The sequence below is a fragment of the Amphimedon queenslandica genome, unplaced genomic scaffold (assembly GCF_000090795.2).
Source record: "Amphimedon queenslandica unplaced genomic scaffold, v1.1 AMPQUscaffold_13522, whole genome shotgun sequence".
In the NCBI taxonomy this organism is placed as follows: domain Eukaryota; kingdom Metazoa; phylum Porifera; class Demospongiae; order Haplosclerida; family Niphatidae; genus Amphimedon; species Amphimedon queenslandica.
Genome location: NW_003546242.1, coordinates 1,713,095 through 1,726,703, shown reverse-complemented (window position 1 = coordinate 1,726,703; position 13,609 = coordinate 1,713,095). Strand labels below are relative to the sequence as shown.

General features: G+C 34.6%; 2 protein-coding genes across 3 annotated transcripts; one reads left to right on the top strand and one right to left on the bottom strand.

The window, feature by feature from the left end:
* The first annotated feature begins 98 nt into the window (after positions 1-98).
* LOC100641407 (C-myc promoter-binding protein-like) lies at positions 99-7,561 on the top strand. 2 transcript variants are annotated; one of them, XM_020001030.1, is made up of 26 exons: positions 99-344; positions 392-514; positions 671-860; positions 907-1,030; positions 1,080-1,249; positions 2,221-2,313; positions 2,372-2,499; positions 2,544-2,666; positions 2,729-2,967; positions 3,013-3,094; positions 3,148-3,193; positions 3,259-3,313; positions 3,824-3,897; positions 3,949-4,016; positions 4,064-4,283; positions 4,414-4,466; positions 4,520-4,591; positions 4,648-4,810; positions 4,860-5,045; positions 5,209-5,961; positions 6,011-6,465; positions 6,517-6,760; positions 6,823-6,910; positions 6,961-7,018; positions 7,066-7,235; positions 7,287-7,561. In XM_020001030.1, exons 1-26 carry the CDS (start codon positions 151-153, stop codon positions 7,424-7,426), a joined length of 4,311 nt encoding a protein of 1,436 aa, XP_019856589.1. In that variant the 5' UTR covers positions 99-150; the 3' UTR covers positions 7,427-7,561. The 2 variants fall into 2 exon arrangements, with proteins under 2 accessions (XP_019856589.1, XP_019856639.1); XM_020001080.1 differs by lacking the exons at positions 6,823-6,910; positions 6,961-7,018; positions 7,066-7,235; positions 7,287-7,561 and having other exon boundaries at positions 6,567-6,721.
* Positions 7,493-13,601, bottom strand: LOC100641281 (ras GTPase-activating protein 1-like). The gene is made up of 21 exons (XM_020001366.1): positions 13,312-13,601; positions 12,976-13,264; positions 12,740-12,810; positions 12,580-12,697; positions 12,138-12,219; positions 12,029-12,095; positions 11,717-11,873; positions 11,562-11,673; positions 11,418-11,509; positions 11,225-11,298; positions 11,096-11,180; positions 10,821-11,047; positions 10,680-10,771; positions 10,468-10,634; positions 10,255-10,414; positions 10,059-10,201; positions 9,890-10,005; positions 9,758-9,844; positions 9,479-9,713; positions 9,305-9,424; positions 7,493-7,821 (listed from the first exon to the last, which is right to left on the bottom strand). The coding sequence occupies exons 1-21, from the start codon at positions 13,521-13,523 to the stop codon at positions 7,732-7,734; spliced, it is 2,796 nt and encodes a 931-aa protein (XP_019856925.1). The 5' UTR covers positions 13,524-13,601; the 3' UTR covers positions 7,493-7,731.
* Positions 13,602-13,609: the final 8 nt, after the last annotated feature.

The window sequence follows — 13,609 nt, the reverse complement described above, 5'->3', positions numbered from 1 at the left end:
GTTATTCACCTTAGTTAATAAATTAATTAGATAAAAAGGAGTGGCTAGCTTTAGGTTTATTAATTAAAATGACACGTGTCGCTGTTTTTGTTATCAAAACCACGCCTAGTTCGATGACCAGGAAGAATTGACTTAGCTCTCAAAGTGGAAATGGAAGAAAGACCAGGCCGTATTGTTGATTATGCCTTAGTTGTAGGCCTTGGAGAAAATGTATCACGCTTTAAAGTTGAAGCGTATGGCGAAGGAGGGGAGGAGTCGTTGCATCTAACCACACCTAAAGATGTTCCAATCACTGATATTGCTATTATTGCAAAAAAGTATGAGACTTGTCCTAAAGGATTTAAGTGAGGCACTACTAGTTGTTTGGCCAGTCTCTCATTATGCATTCTAGGTGCATTGAGGTGACCAGTGGTGGTAATAATGCTAGTTTAGTTAGTCCTGGATTGTTTGGTACGCCTTTACTTCTTTGTTATCGTGTGGGAGGTGATGATAGACCTGCAGTGACTGAAATAAGGTTTATTATTTAGAATTCTTTGCATATTGTGTTATGGCTTTGAAAAGACATAATTGCACATACTGGTACATGTACTTAAGTATTAATTATTGCAATGTGCATGTATTATAATGAAATGGTTTGTTATTTACACATCATTGTATTAACTTTTTGTAGTATATACAATGCAGAGCATAGTAAAAGTATCCCGTCTGGCCATGAGGCAATCTTTGTTACTGTTGGTGGGAGATCTGCTGATTTAAGTGGTGGTGGGCGTTATCCTATTTATTTAACTGTTAAAAAAGGATTAACACACGGGTATAACATGTCAACTGCTATATCGAGCATTGCTGTGGTTACTGGAAGGGTAAAGTAACAATAAAATGAGCTTCATTTACTTTATTTTTTTGCAGGAGGGTATTCCTAGTGGTTTTAAAGTGCTGAGTTTATTGCAAAGCAAAGGGTTCCTTTCTTCAGGTATAAGAATATGTTACAAGTCAAGCCTCATTGCGACACAGTCATTGTCTTATACTGCTGGTATGTTTGATTTAATTTATGTATTCATTAGTTTTTTGCATGTGGATAGAAATACTTAGCCGATATCCAACAGCAGATTATCCTCAGTTTCCACTTCCTGAAAGTGTCCCATTGTTTTGTTTGCCATTTGGAGTGTCAGTTGAAGCCTGGGAAAGACATGCTTCATTTCCATTACCAGCTTTTTCTACTTTTGCCCTCACCAGTGCCACTGGACAGTGTGTGAGTTTACTTTGTACGTGTATTTTGATTCTATGACTATTGTGTAGCTAGAAATTTTTTAAAGTAAATTTAGCAAATTTTAGTCCATTTGCCAAAATTTGATACTGTAGTTTGAAGGGCTTTATAGTAGCATGCACATGATCAAAATTTTGCTGAAATTTTAACTGCCAAATTTCAGTGTGCCAAATTTAACACTCCAAATTTTTAGCTATACAGTATAGTTGTACGTTCATATAAGCAATAGCTAGGTTTTTGATCTTGCTACTTTAGTTAACTTCTGATTGCATACTAAAAATATGCACATGTACAGTATGTGTGAATAAAATTGTGCTATGAAGATAATTTGCCAACTACAATTAATACAAATGTATAAGCAATGTTCAAAATTTCACTACAAGTACCATGTACTTTGGTTTTAGAGTGTTAATTTACTGTGCATATTAAGTAAATCCATGTATATGACTACATGTATGTACCGTATTTGCTCGATTAAACGCCGGGGCGTTTGTTTCTTAACAGGAAAAAAAATCAAGTAAAAAAAAAAAAACAAAAAGGCCTCTAGAGGATTCAAACCCGAGACCTTCAAGCACTCCAAACTGTACTCCAACAGTTAGGTTATCTGGTACAATCTAAATCCTATGGCACATATACTGGGTAAAATATGCGTATCTATAGTTAGAAAATATTTAGCATGGGCGTTTATTTGAGCAGGGCGTTTATTTGAGCAGGGCGTTTATTCAAGCAAATACGGTATTTGTTATCACATGCTCTTGCTTTACACTTTACAGTTTATTAGTTTAAAAATTTTGCAATAGTCAACAGAGTGATGTGACATGTGTGAATTTAAATTAACAATCTTTGATGGAGTTATATTTATACTGCTGCATTGTACTTGTAAATCCATGTGCATGTCATTTACAGTAAATTTTATGAATGTAAAGATGCAAAGTAGATAAACTTTTATTCTGTAGATGTATGGTGCCTGTATAGTTTTTTATGAAAAAATTCCAAGAAGCTTCACTTTTTTGTCCAGCATGAAGAAGACATTGGGTGTTGAAGAAAATGTAAGTGTAACTGTTGTTAGTTGTTATTATAATTCAAATATATACATTGTACATGTAGGAAGCTCTTCATGTTAGCAAATGCATATGCTTATTGTCCCATTGGCCATTTTTCTCTGCATTCAAATCATTTTTGTCTGCTTTGTATCGTCTGTCTATCTCTAAAAATATTCAGCTACCTCTTGAAAGGTAATGCCCATTTTCGATTGGGAATAATTTATAATTTTTTTTAGATATGTTGCTAATTTAATGTTTCATGTCCCCTTTCCTTCTGTTGAGCGACCAAGAGTGTTATTGCTGATTGGACCAGAGACTATTGTATTCTCACTCCCTGTTCAAACTCCTTTACCTATGGGGTACTGTTAGTGTTTATTTTTGTCATATTACTCTTGTTTTGAATGCATCATTTGTTTTTTAGAATTTCTGCTCATTGGACTCTTCTTAGTTGTCTTGATGCTGATGATTGTATTTTGCTGATTCATTTGATATTACTGGAACAGAAAATTGTTCTTCATTCATCGAAACCTGCTCTCTTGACTACTATAGGGGAGGCTTTAAGATCTGTACTCTTTCCTCTTCAGTGGAAGTGTACATACATTCCAATGTGCCCATTGGCTTTTTGCTCTTATCTACAGGCTCCTGTTCCATTTATTATTGGTACAGTACTCCTGTTACATTAATGATGCTTTTTGTACTTCATAGGCATGGATAGTCGTTATTTTGACTGTTATACTGCTCCACCAGGTGTTTGTGTTGTTGACCTTGATACAAACACTATTTTAATGTAATTTGCTAAGTACTGTTAGCTTAAAATGAATTTGTATTTTTATCTTTTAGACCTTCTGATATTAGAGCACTTCTTAATTCAAGTCCACTCCCACAGGTACATGTACATGATACTGTCAAGACTCAAGATAGATTTACTTGTTACATGTTTTATTTTTCTAGAAACCAGTTAAAGTTCTTAAGAAGACTCTTACACCTTTAGCGACTGAAGTTGCTAGTATGTACATATGTTTTATAGTCAGTATTTCCCACATAATTTTGGCATAGTGGCTGTGTAGCTTGAAAAAATTACAAGGAGAGAATTCTCCATTTTCAAAATTTTTTCTGATACACATATTTTTTATGTTGTGTAGAAAATAATATTTGAACTGATTTAGATCAAATTTGAATTTTTTATAAACTTTTAAATTTTTCCGTAAATTGGGCCAACAACCAAGGCTATATACAGTTTATGTAGCCTTTTGTCTAAAGCCAAATTTTATCAAAAATTACTAGTAGATAATACTTTTTTTGTGGAACATGTTGTGCATCTCCTTATGTATCTATTAACTTTTTAGCTGATTCTAATCAAATTTGGATTTTTTAAATAAAATTTTGAAGTTGCTTCAGAATGATTGTAGTGCTTGCAAGCTCATGAAACATGCTGTTTACATGTAGCTCACTATGCTTTGTATGAAACCCTTTATGTAGTATTCTCATTTTATTTGTGCAATAATAATGTTGCTAGGTTACAGGTTTGATGGAGATTTTGCTGTTGAGGTAGCACCACTTGAAGTTGGAGACTTATTAAAAATCAACCAAGTACATTCAATAAATAAAGGTTTATTTTTTAGTTGGGTTTGGTGTTGTTAGGAAAGAGCTGATGTTATTATTAGGGAAGCGTTCCTTAAGTTTATGGCTATGATATTAGTGAACTATAGGTACAGTTGTGTTTAATGATTTTGTTACTATTTTTTGTTATTTTAAGATTGTACCTTCGTCCATTAACAGCTCAACGTAGTCGTTCTCTGCAAGATGTTTCGGAGTTATTTGATCTCACCAATTTTATTAAAAACAAGTCATCATCTGAAAGAAATTTCTATTCTACCTTTTTTGATACTCAGATTTTTACTTCATTTATTGAGCAACGCTCATTTGCTCATGCTGAAAGTACGGCACTAGCTTTTTTTGATGAGTGCACAGAAAAGGTACCATTATTAATATTAATAAAATGCATTGCATTCACGTGTATATTATTATGGTGACTGACTGTGCATGTATATCTGAATCTTATTGTGATCAATTGTGTATTCCAATACTTTCTTCTTTTATCAACAGGTTTTAAGTGATGTAAACCAAAAGCTTTTAAACATTGACAAAATTGTCAGCAGGTACAATTATTATTATAAAGCCAGGTTGTAGTTTACTCTTCCTTTACATGTAGGCGCTATGATCTTCCTACAGTGGTTACACCACCTCCTGATGAAACAGGCTTGCCTCTGGGCAAGAAATTTACGTATGTTCAATCATAAATATTTGTTTTTAACTTGTTTTTTTAAAATTACAATGTAGGTATGATGTTTTTCCACCATTGGATCCTACGTTGTTTTTATCACCTGTGTCTCCCACAAACTCTCCATATGATAAATCTACAAGTGTCAGCCATACTGTTTCAGAGTCTGCTTTTACTTCTGTTGCCTTAAGGACTCAAGCTGAGAAAACTAAAAATAAAAATGTGAGACCTTAAATTTGTAATTATTGAAATTTCATTATTACTTATGTAGCTAATACAAAGAGCATCTGGTAGTGATGTTTTGTGGGCTAAAGTTTTGTTAAGTCATGCTTGTAGCTCTTGGTACATGCTGTTGTCATATCATTTGAGGTCTCAGTGGAATAAGGTTGAAGTCCTTTCTCAAGCACTGGAATTATTGGATGCTCTTCGTGTGAGAGATGCACTTCCTAATGATGAAGTTAGTTTATTAATTTAGTACAATTTTCTCCTTTAAAATGTCTGTGAATATTAGTTTTATTATTATGTACATGAATTAATGTCATTTGAATCTTAATGTTGATGTAATCTCAGTTGCATGTAAAGTCCACTATAAATTTTATTATATTATTTTATTATTATAGGTTTGTTATAGAATACTGATGAAGGAGTGTATTGAAATGGGCCGACCAGCTTTAGCTGTAAAGGTATATTCTGAAATTCAGAAAGCTGGTATTCATCCAAGTGCTGTCACATACGGTTTCTATAATAAAGCTTTAATGGAAGGAAGTTGGCCGAGTGTTAAGCGACACTGGAATGTACTGCGAATTGTCATATTTGCTTGTTTCTATCTAAGAAAGTTGCAACAAAAATCTATTAATGGAGATAAGAAGAGTAAAATCACAGTAGAAGAAACCAGAGCTAATTTTCGTCTCCTTAGTCATTCCAGTTCAGTTGATGTCAGTGCACTTGATGTAGACCAGTCGTTTCTAGAGCGAAGAGATAGTGCTAGTCGGCTTAATAGAGGATCAGTGTACCGTTTGTCTTCACGAACAGCTTCACATGGTCAAAGTGATTATGCGATACGTGGGGATTCTTTTTACATTGCTGACAAGTCTCCTTTATTGACAAGTTGCGTTGAGCCTATTCAAAGGATTGGACGAACAACTTCATCCATTAATGTGACACCACGTAAAGTACCTGCTAGTATGTCAGGTGATGATGGTCGTGTTGAAATCTGTATTTCATCGTGTAGTCAATGCTCTGGCTGCAAGTCCCTACTGTATGATGAAGAGATAATGGTTTGCTGGACTGAAAAATCAGCAGAAGAATATAATATTAACTGTCCCTACTGCAATAAGCCACTAGTTCCAAATCTCACTGTTATGATAAGAAAGGTAATTGTTCTATTGTAATATTTAATGTACATTGCACATTTACATGTAGGTGTTACCTGTGAACCGTACTAAAAGGATTGATTCAAAAAGGTCAACTCCTGATCGAGTAATTGAAGAAGAATTACATGTATCTCAGGAAAATGAGAGTACATGTAGCAGCATCCAACAAGAACCAATCCTTCCTTCAAAAAGTGAACCCATTCATCGTAAGAGTCTTAGCTTGGGAAGATTTGAAGCATTTCCTGATCAAAATGGTCATGAAGGTGAATGCGGTACTAGCGACCTGCCAAGTACAGAAACTACAGAAGTGCAGTTAGATAGAGATGATACTGACTCACCTTCTACTACATCTATTGGTCATTACATTTCATTGCTGAGAGAGCGTGGACACAGGAGAACTTCTAGTGCTCCTATAGCTCCTATTGTGCAACCAGCAGTTCCTGCTGTTAAGTCAGCAGGAGATCAAACTCTAGGAGCATCTCCAGTTACTCTAAGGCCAAAAAAGTAAGAGAATTAATAATGAAAAAAAAAACATAGAACTTCAATGTACTATAGTTTGCATGTTGAAGATGATGATCCTTTTACTGTCCCTTATTTGAGTCCAGTTGTGCTTCGAAAAGAATTAGAATCTTTAATAACACAAGGAAAGGGCTCCATTTTAAATTCTGAGAAGGTCTCATTGGAGAAGCCAATTCTCTACTGGAATGCTGTCTGGTACTTCAGCAGGCTCAAACTACCAACTTACCTTCCATTGCTAACACTTCGCAGGATTGTTAAATCTCATCCACAATTGAGTGAGGTAACCACGAGAATTAAACTTATTGTTACAATCATAAGTTTCAATGTTTCACATACATGTAGGTTAGTGTTTTGATGCATGTAAAAACAACATGGGATAGACGTATTTCTGGTACCAGTGACCCTCTTTATATGATATGGACTGGAAGAGGTTCATGAATCTGATAATTATTATTATTTATAATGGTTTATTTTGTCTAGCTCGTGGTGGCCTCCAAGTACCATTAGACAGAAAACAAATGAGAAGGTTTTCTAATATGTTAGTTGCTCAGTCAGTTTATTTGATTTTAAAGGTATTATTTGTAGGCAGTTGCAGCCACTAGTAGCTCGCATGCACTGTGGTGATTTGCAATTTATAATGCGGACTTTACTCAATGATCGTAAAACCTATAGTGATCCAAATGATGCTCACAGAAGCATTTACAGACAAATGTTGTTTTTAAAGTGTGTTCTATTTCCTGGAAGCGTTGACATAGGTAAATCTACGGCACTACCTGTAAATTATAATTTTATGTAAAATTTGCTAGAGTTATTTGATCGAGAGTATCAGTTGTGTTTGCAGAGGTTACCTAAAGAACTAGCTGTTCTTCTGCAGTCGTGGGACTATCCACCAACTCTTAAAGCAACAAATTGTCGCAAAGAATTCGGTGTATTGGAAATTCAGTAATATTTTTGCAATTTATGAGTAATGATTTTGTATCATACGCACACATGCTAATTACTATTGTAATTATTATGTTACATAAAAAATAATAATTTTATCAAAAACTCATGTAGTTACATTCTAATTGTTATATCAAAAGTTCGGTGCAAAAAGGTTCATTATCACAGACAAGTAAAAGGACAGACGGACAGACACATTATGATACAATAATAAGATGATAACTGGTAATAGAAAATAATGAATAATAATTAATTATTATTGATTCATAATAATATTATGTATGTATTAATACCAGGCTTGACTGTTAACTATGAGAATGATATACCACGAGAACTTAAGTATCTCTCCTCAGTTGCTTTTAAGATTTGCATTATTGACAATAATTCAATTATTTTTCTCTAGAATAATGTAAAGACAAAATATCATTAAGCCAGAACATAAGTACCAAATTATTATTAGGTACATGTACATGTATTGAAAGATGCTTTTCGTAAAGATTGGTAATGATAAATGTGTTATAATTAGGGTTTCCCACAGGACTTTGGTATATTGCTCATGCAGCTTCTTTTCAGTCGATTGTCAAGTTGCCCAAAAATTAGGCCACACAGGGTACTATATGTATTTTGACAAAAATCACTAGGAGAGAAATCTTCATTTTCTATAATCTTTCTAATAACATACACATTGTACATGTCCTCACAGTTTTTAAGCTGATTCTTATCAAATTTTGATTTTTATGAAATTTTAAAGTCGCCCAAAAATGACCAAAGGTTACACGGCATATAGCCTTAAAAGTTTCTCAAAATTGAAAAGAAAAGAATTCTATATATTATCAGGACCCCATGGGCTCCTAATATTATACATGTACTCATGTTGCGTAAATAATTTGAGCTTACTCCAATCAAATTTGGATTTTTTAATGAATTTTTGATGTAGTTTGAAAATTGGGCTAACAACCAAGTACTTATGTTGTGTAAAAACTTGGAGCTAATTCTAATCAAAGTTGGATTTTTATAAATTTTTAAAGATGCTCCAAATGCCATGTACTGTATTATAGTGCTTATGGCATGCTATTTAGTTTACTTAACATGTTTTGGGAAACCCTGATTATTACATGTACGTGTACATGGCACATGGGTCTATAGATCTAAAAGGAGTTAGTTTACTTAACATGTTTTGGGAAACCCTGATTATTACATGTACGTGTACATGGCACATGGGTCTATAGATCTAAAAGGAGTTAAAGATACTTTGTCTCCATACATGCATGTACATGTACACGTATTAGGCTAAATGTGTAAGTCATGTCCTCAAGTGTCCCATTTTTAATTCTCCCATGATTTAATTCCAACAATGGCTATAATCTAACAATGGCTATAATTGTCGTCTGTCATATGGCTCTTATGCAAGTAAACAAAATCAGATTCAAATCAGCATGTAAGTAATGCATAGTGCTCCTGCAGAAGTATTAGTCATTTGGCACTCTCTCTATTTTATGTGCTACTATAGCCATCATAAAAAATGTCACACAAATATGTACATGTACATGTAGCCACTGATGTCAAAATTATAGTCACTTGCATCAGCAGCATCCTCAGTCTTTATTACTGCAACAGGCTAATAATGCAAATTCATCAAACAAAATTTTCACCATCCAGTACATTTATTTTTAGATACCGAATTTATCTGGGACAATCTAAATCCTAGAGCACATATAATGGCTGAATATGCGTATCTATAGTTAGAAAATATTTGTCATGGGCGTTTATTTGAGCAAATATGGTACTTATTATTATTATTATGAGACCACTTAAAAACCTACTTAGCAATGCTACCGTGTTACAAGTAAGTATAGCCCTTGAGTAAAAGTAATTAACCAACCTCTTTTTGAGCTTCCTCTTTCAGCTTCTTCTCATAAGTGCTGCATAATCGAGACAATGCAGCCCATGCTCGTGCAGGATCCATTGATGAATGATTTACTTTGGGCATCTCAGACACAGCCTAAACAATAATATTCCAATTATTGATAATTCTAAAAGCTTCAAAGAGACGTACTGATACTTCATCTATAAACTGTCTCATCTTTTCCATATGCTTGTGTATAAAGCTATTCAATACAATCATAAATGGCTCTTTTCGCTTAAACTCAACAAGATTAGCAACATTCTGAACTGCCTTTGTGACTAATTTTAAACTTCTATCAGAGCTGTTGGAGGGTGGCTCTGAGATGATGTTGAACAAATGTGGCTTCAGCAGAGCAGGGCAGATCAATCGCAGGAACAAAAAGCCACTAAAAAGATAAAATAATATATATAATTAACAGGCAATACATACCTTACAGCCCTGGTTCTAACACCATTATCTGATGGCCACTTCCTCTTCACCTGCTCTTGAAGACAATGAAACAAATAACGAAGTGGCCTACAAATACAAATAATCAATCATTTTCGAAACAAAAAAGCTTACAGTGGACAGTTAGTGACAGACATATATATTTCATTTAAGACAAGAGAAATGTGAGACTCAAGTACTTCTTGGTTTTTCGTTGTGTCTGTACCACGTTGCAAATAACCTGGATTTAGCTACAAATTTTATGTATAATGAGACATGTAATGAAACAATACAAAAAACTAACCTCACACGATTCAACTGTATTAATTACAGTTTGAACAGGCTGGCGTAGTACTGATAGCAAATAGTCCATGGCCATTGTTTTCATAAACTGATCCATGAGCATTGTTGCTATTGTGCTTGCTCGAAACAATGTAGCAACTTCATCTGCAAAGTTAGTAAATAATCATTTATACAAATACATGTAGCTCAATATCAACCTTCTTTAGCAATAGCTCTTTCTGTACACTTTGAAAGTATTTGTAGTACTTTTTGATGGTGACAGAATATTTCAATTAATGTTCCAGCAAGCTCACTGTGATGCTCACTACAGACTCTAGCCAGAGTTTCAATAACAACTAAGTCATCAGACAAAATTATCTACATTAGATATACAGTATTATGACAAACAGTAAATAAAATAAAATATTTACTTCTGACAAGCCTCTGTATTCCTCTAATGGCAGAATAACTTCATGTTTGAAAGTGGCAATAACCCTAAGAGATCCTTTACTAGCCCTTGTGTTAGGAATAAGTAAAGCATGCCATTGGTCATCATCTTGTCCATTTGGTAGTTTCTCTAGGATGAGTTCAACAGTACCTGTAGCAATACTAAAGTACCATTAGCACCTTGAAATCAACATACCTAAACTTGCATCTTTAGTAGCATATGAAAGCAATCCTTTCCTAGTACATGTTACATCAACTGTTACAACACTAGAACTGGCTTGCAAATCTCTATTAACAGAGTAACTATACTAATATTCATTTAGCATTTTTTCCTCACTCAAAACGGTAACTGTCTTCAAATATGCAAGGCTGCTCATCACTGATTTGACGAGTCCTTGCAACAAAACAACTATCGACTGCAATACGGCAAAATATTTGGGTGTGAGCAAGTTTAGTCAGTCTACATTCCTTAATTTGAAGAGCTAACGAACGAATTTGCTGAACTTCAGAGCGTGACGCACTTGATTTTTTGTTTGTGCATTGCCTCATGAGACGTAGCCAATCCTGAGAAAATCATAGCATAGTACAAAACCTAATTCAATTATTTAGTACCTGAGCCGATTCAGCAGTACCAGTGCAAATATAATGATAAAACAATTCATTTAAATATTGCAGCATTATAACAAAGCAGTCATCCCTACACCAAACAAAATAAAGCGACACCAAGCCAGACAACATTACCTTCCATACAAACTAGGATGAACAGGATGTATTTTGCATTCTTTTAAATCAAGGAGACCCCTGGGGCGATGACTCTATAAAGAGAAAATATGAAAAGTATTTACAGCTATTAAAGCAACATTTCATCAAAATGGCAGCATGGCTTGGCTGAATTCAGGAATTTTTAAAATCAAAAGTATACATGTACATGTACCTTTTCATTGTCATAATAAAGAAGCTTCTGATCCTTGTACTTTAAATGAAAATAAAATTCCTTCCATTTACCATATACAGGAGATTTTTTACCTGCAAGTACATAAAACAGCTCATTTTAATGTCAATGTACATGTCCCTTTACCTCTCCTCAATTGCAATACACCTGTTTTGTCACCTGGAAAATCGCCCCGAGTAATGTAACTATGAGTTCTTCCTCTGTGTTTGTGTTGATACGAATCAGCGAATGTAGTTTGCTAATATCAAGGATAAACAAAATAACAAAATAAATGTACATACTGGAGGTAAAGGCAACTGCAACTTTAATCCATCAAGAATGACCTCTTTCTTATAACGGTCGATGATATCATCCATAGAGTTAAAGCAACGACCTCCAACAACATAATACCCAGTCGAATCTTTTTGAATTAAAAATCGCTGAACAGATTCAAATGTCCTAAATACAAATTATTTTGAATGATCGAGTTTCCAGTAGCATTAAGCTGTTAATCAAATAACATACATGTATGATGTCACGAATCCCATAACAAGGTTGTGCAATTAATATCAAATTTAAAGTGACACAATACATTAATGTAAAGTAATTAGTACCTTACTGACAGTGAGTACATTCCTTCGTGTTGACCAGGACGCACAAGAAAATCTCCAGGTCCGCCTTCTACAAAAACAAAATAATCAGACTGAAAGATCATGAACGAACTTTGCATCAATAAATCAATGGCTTCTTCTCTGCCAGTTTCACTGTGATACCAGGGTTTCCCATAATTTGAATCAGCATCAGCCTACAATATAAATGTACATGTACAATTAAGTGCAATAAGAGGTGCAGCAAGGTAGTAATTATACAGTTGGACTTATTCAATCAAGAGCCACAAGAAATAAATTATTATGCACACAAATATGATGTACACCATACATGTACATGTACATGTACAATTATGATTGAAGGAAATGTCAGATATTACAAATAAGCTATACATCCTTATAACACCTTATCTACATGTATAAGGAAGCAGTTATAGGGAAATACATAGCCTTGACTATATAATCACTATATTTCCTTTATGACGAGACAATAGTATCAAGTGATTTTGTAGTGTGCCAAATGAATAGAGCCAACAGGTTCTGCTAATATTACTCACCACAAATTCCATGACAGAAAGAGGAATCAGACCACTTTCTCCAGTTTTTTGTGAGCAGCCCCATCCCCATTCCTTATTCAGATCACTCAACAATACAAACACTTCCCCAACTGCAATACTAAGGAACATTATAAAAATACACACAGTTTTGCAAATATACTTCAATTCATCTGTTCCTGGCGCTTTTCTGTGAGGTTCCACTGCTCTCCACAGGCTATGTAACTTCACAGGCTAAAAATAAAGAAATCAAAATTATTATAACTTCAGTAGCACAACACAGCATCCAAAGAATGTACACTTATTTACTTATAACAACATTTACACAATGGAAGATACATTGTAGATGGTCACACAGGTGGCTAAAAGTATCATTAGCTAGCTCTTAAGGTAACTTACAGCAGGTGGCATAATGGGAACTTCCAGTCCTTCATTCTCAAGTATATACGAGCAGTTGGTATAATAGCCAATCAGATCCACCAAAGACGAAAACTGCCGACCACCAATATAGTAGTCACCACAAATGGAATTAATTTTAAAATGATGAATCTGCCCGAGTTTACTCAAGTATGAGATAGCATAGTCACCAGGTATATTTGTACTGTCCCTTACAAGATACGCACCTGGAACACCTACCGCCTGTAACCTCTCATATGACATCTGACGCGATATTTTACCATGATACCACCTATGTTAACACATATAATGATGTGAAGGAAAATTGTTATTACTCACGATTCCGAGGGTGGAGCTGACAAATCAAGGGCAGCTTCTTCATCAGACATATCATCATAGGAGTCTTCATCGTCAGCATAGCCCTTGTACGTATCCAGATACTGAAGCTGAGCATATATCAACGCACCTTCAGGAAGCATTATATCGTCACCATCTTCAGAGTACTGATCTGATATGGAAGGAGGACGGAGTGTTGCCCTATCCGACGCCATGGCTGTGCTTTTCTTTCTGAAGATTAGCCAAATCCAAGATTAATCAAAGGCGGATACACCACGCCCCTCTTACTCCTCCCACTGGT

What these genes read in the sequence shown, in the direction of transcription:
- LOC100641281 (XM_020001366.1), bottom strand. Translation starts at nt 13,523, where the DNA reads ATGGCGTCGGATAGGGCAACACTCCGTCCTCCTTCCATATCAGATCAG. An exon ending in TTTCTGTCATGGAATTTGTG is followed by an intron (nt 12,220 to 12,579) that starts GTGAGTAATATT and finishes TTTATATTGTAG; the next exon opens with GCTGATGCTGATTCAAATTA. An exon ending in GTACTGCTGAATCGGCTCAG is followed by an intron (nt 11,048 to 11,095) that starts GTACTAAATAAT and finishes TGATTTTCTCAG; the next exon opens with GATTGGCTACGTCTCATGAG.
- LOC100641407 (XM_020001030.1), top strand. Translation starts at nt 151, where the DNA reads ATGGAAGAAAGACCAGGCCGTATTGTTGATTATGCCTTAGTTGTAGGC. An exon ending in CAAACTCCTTTACCTATGGG is followed by an intron (nt 2,667 to 2,728) that starts GTACTGTTAGTG and finishes TTTGTTTTTTAG; the next exon opens with AATTTCTGCTCATTGGACTC. An exon ending in CCTCTGGGCAAGAAATTTAC is followed by an intron (nt 4,592 to 4,647) that starts GTATGTTCAATC and finishes ATTACAATGTAG; the next exon opens with GTATGATGTTTTTCCACCAT.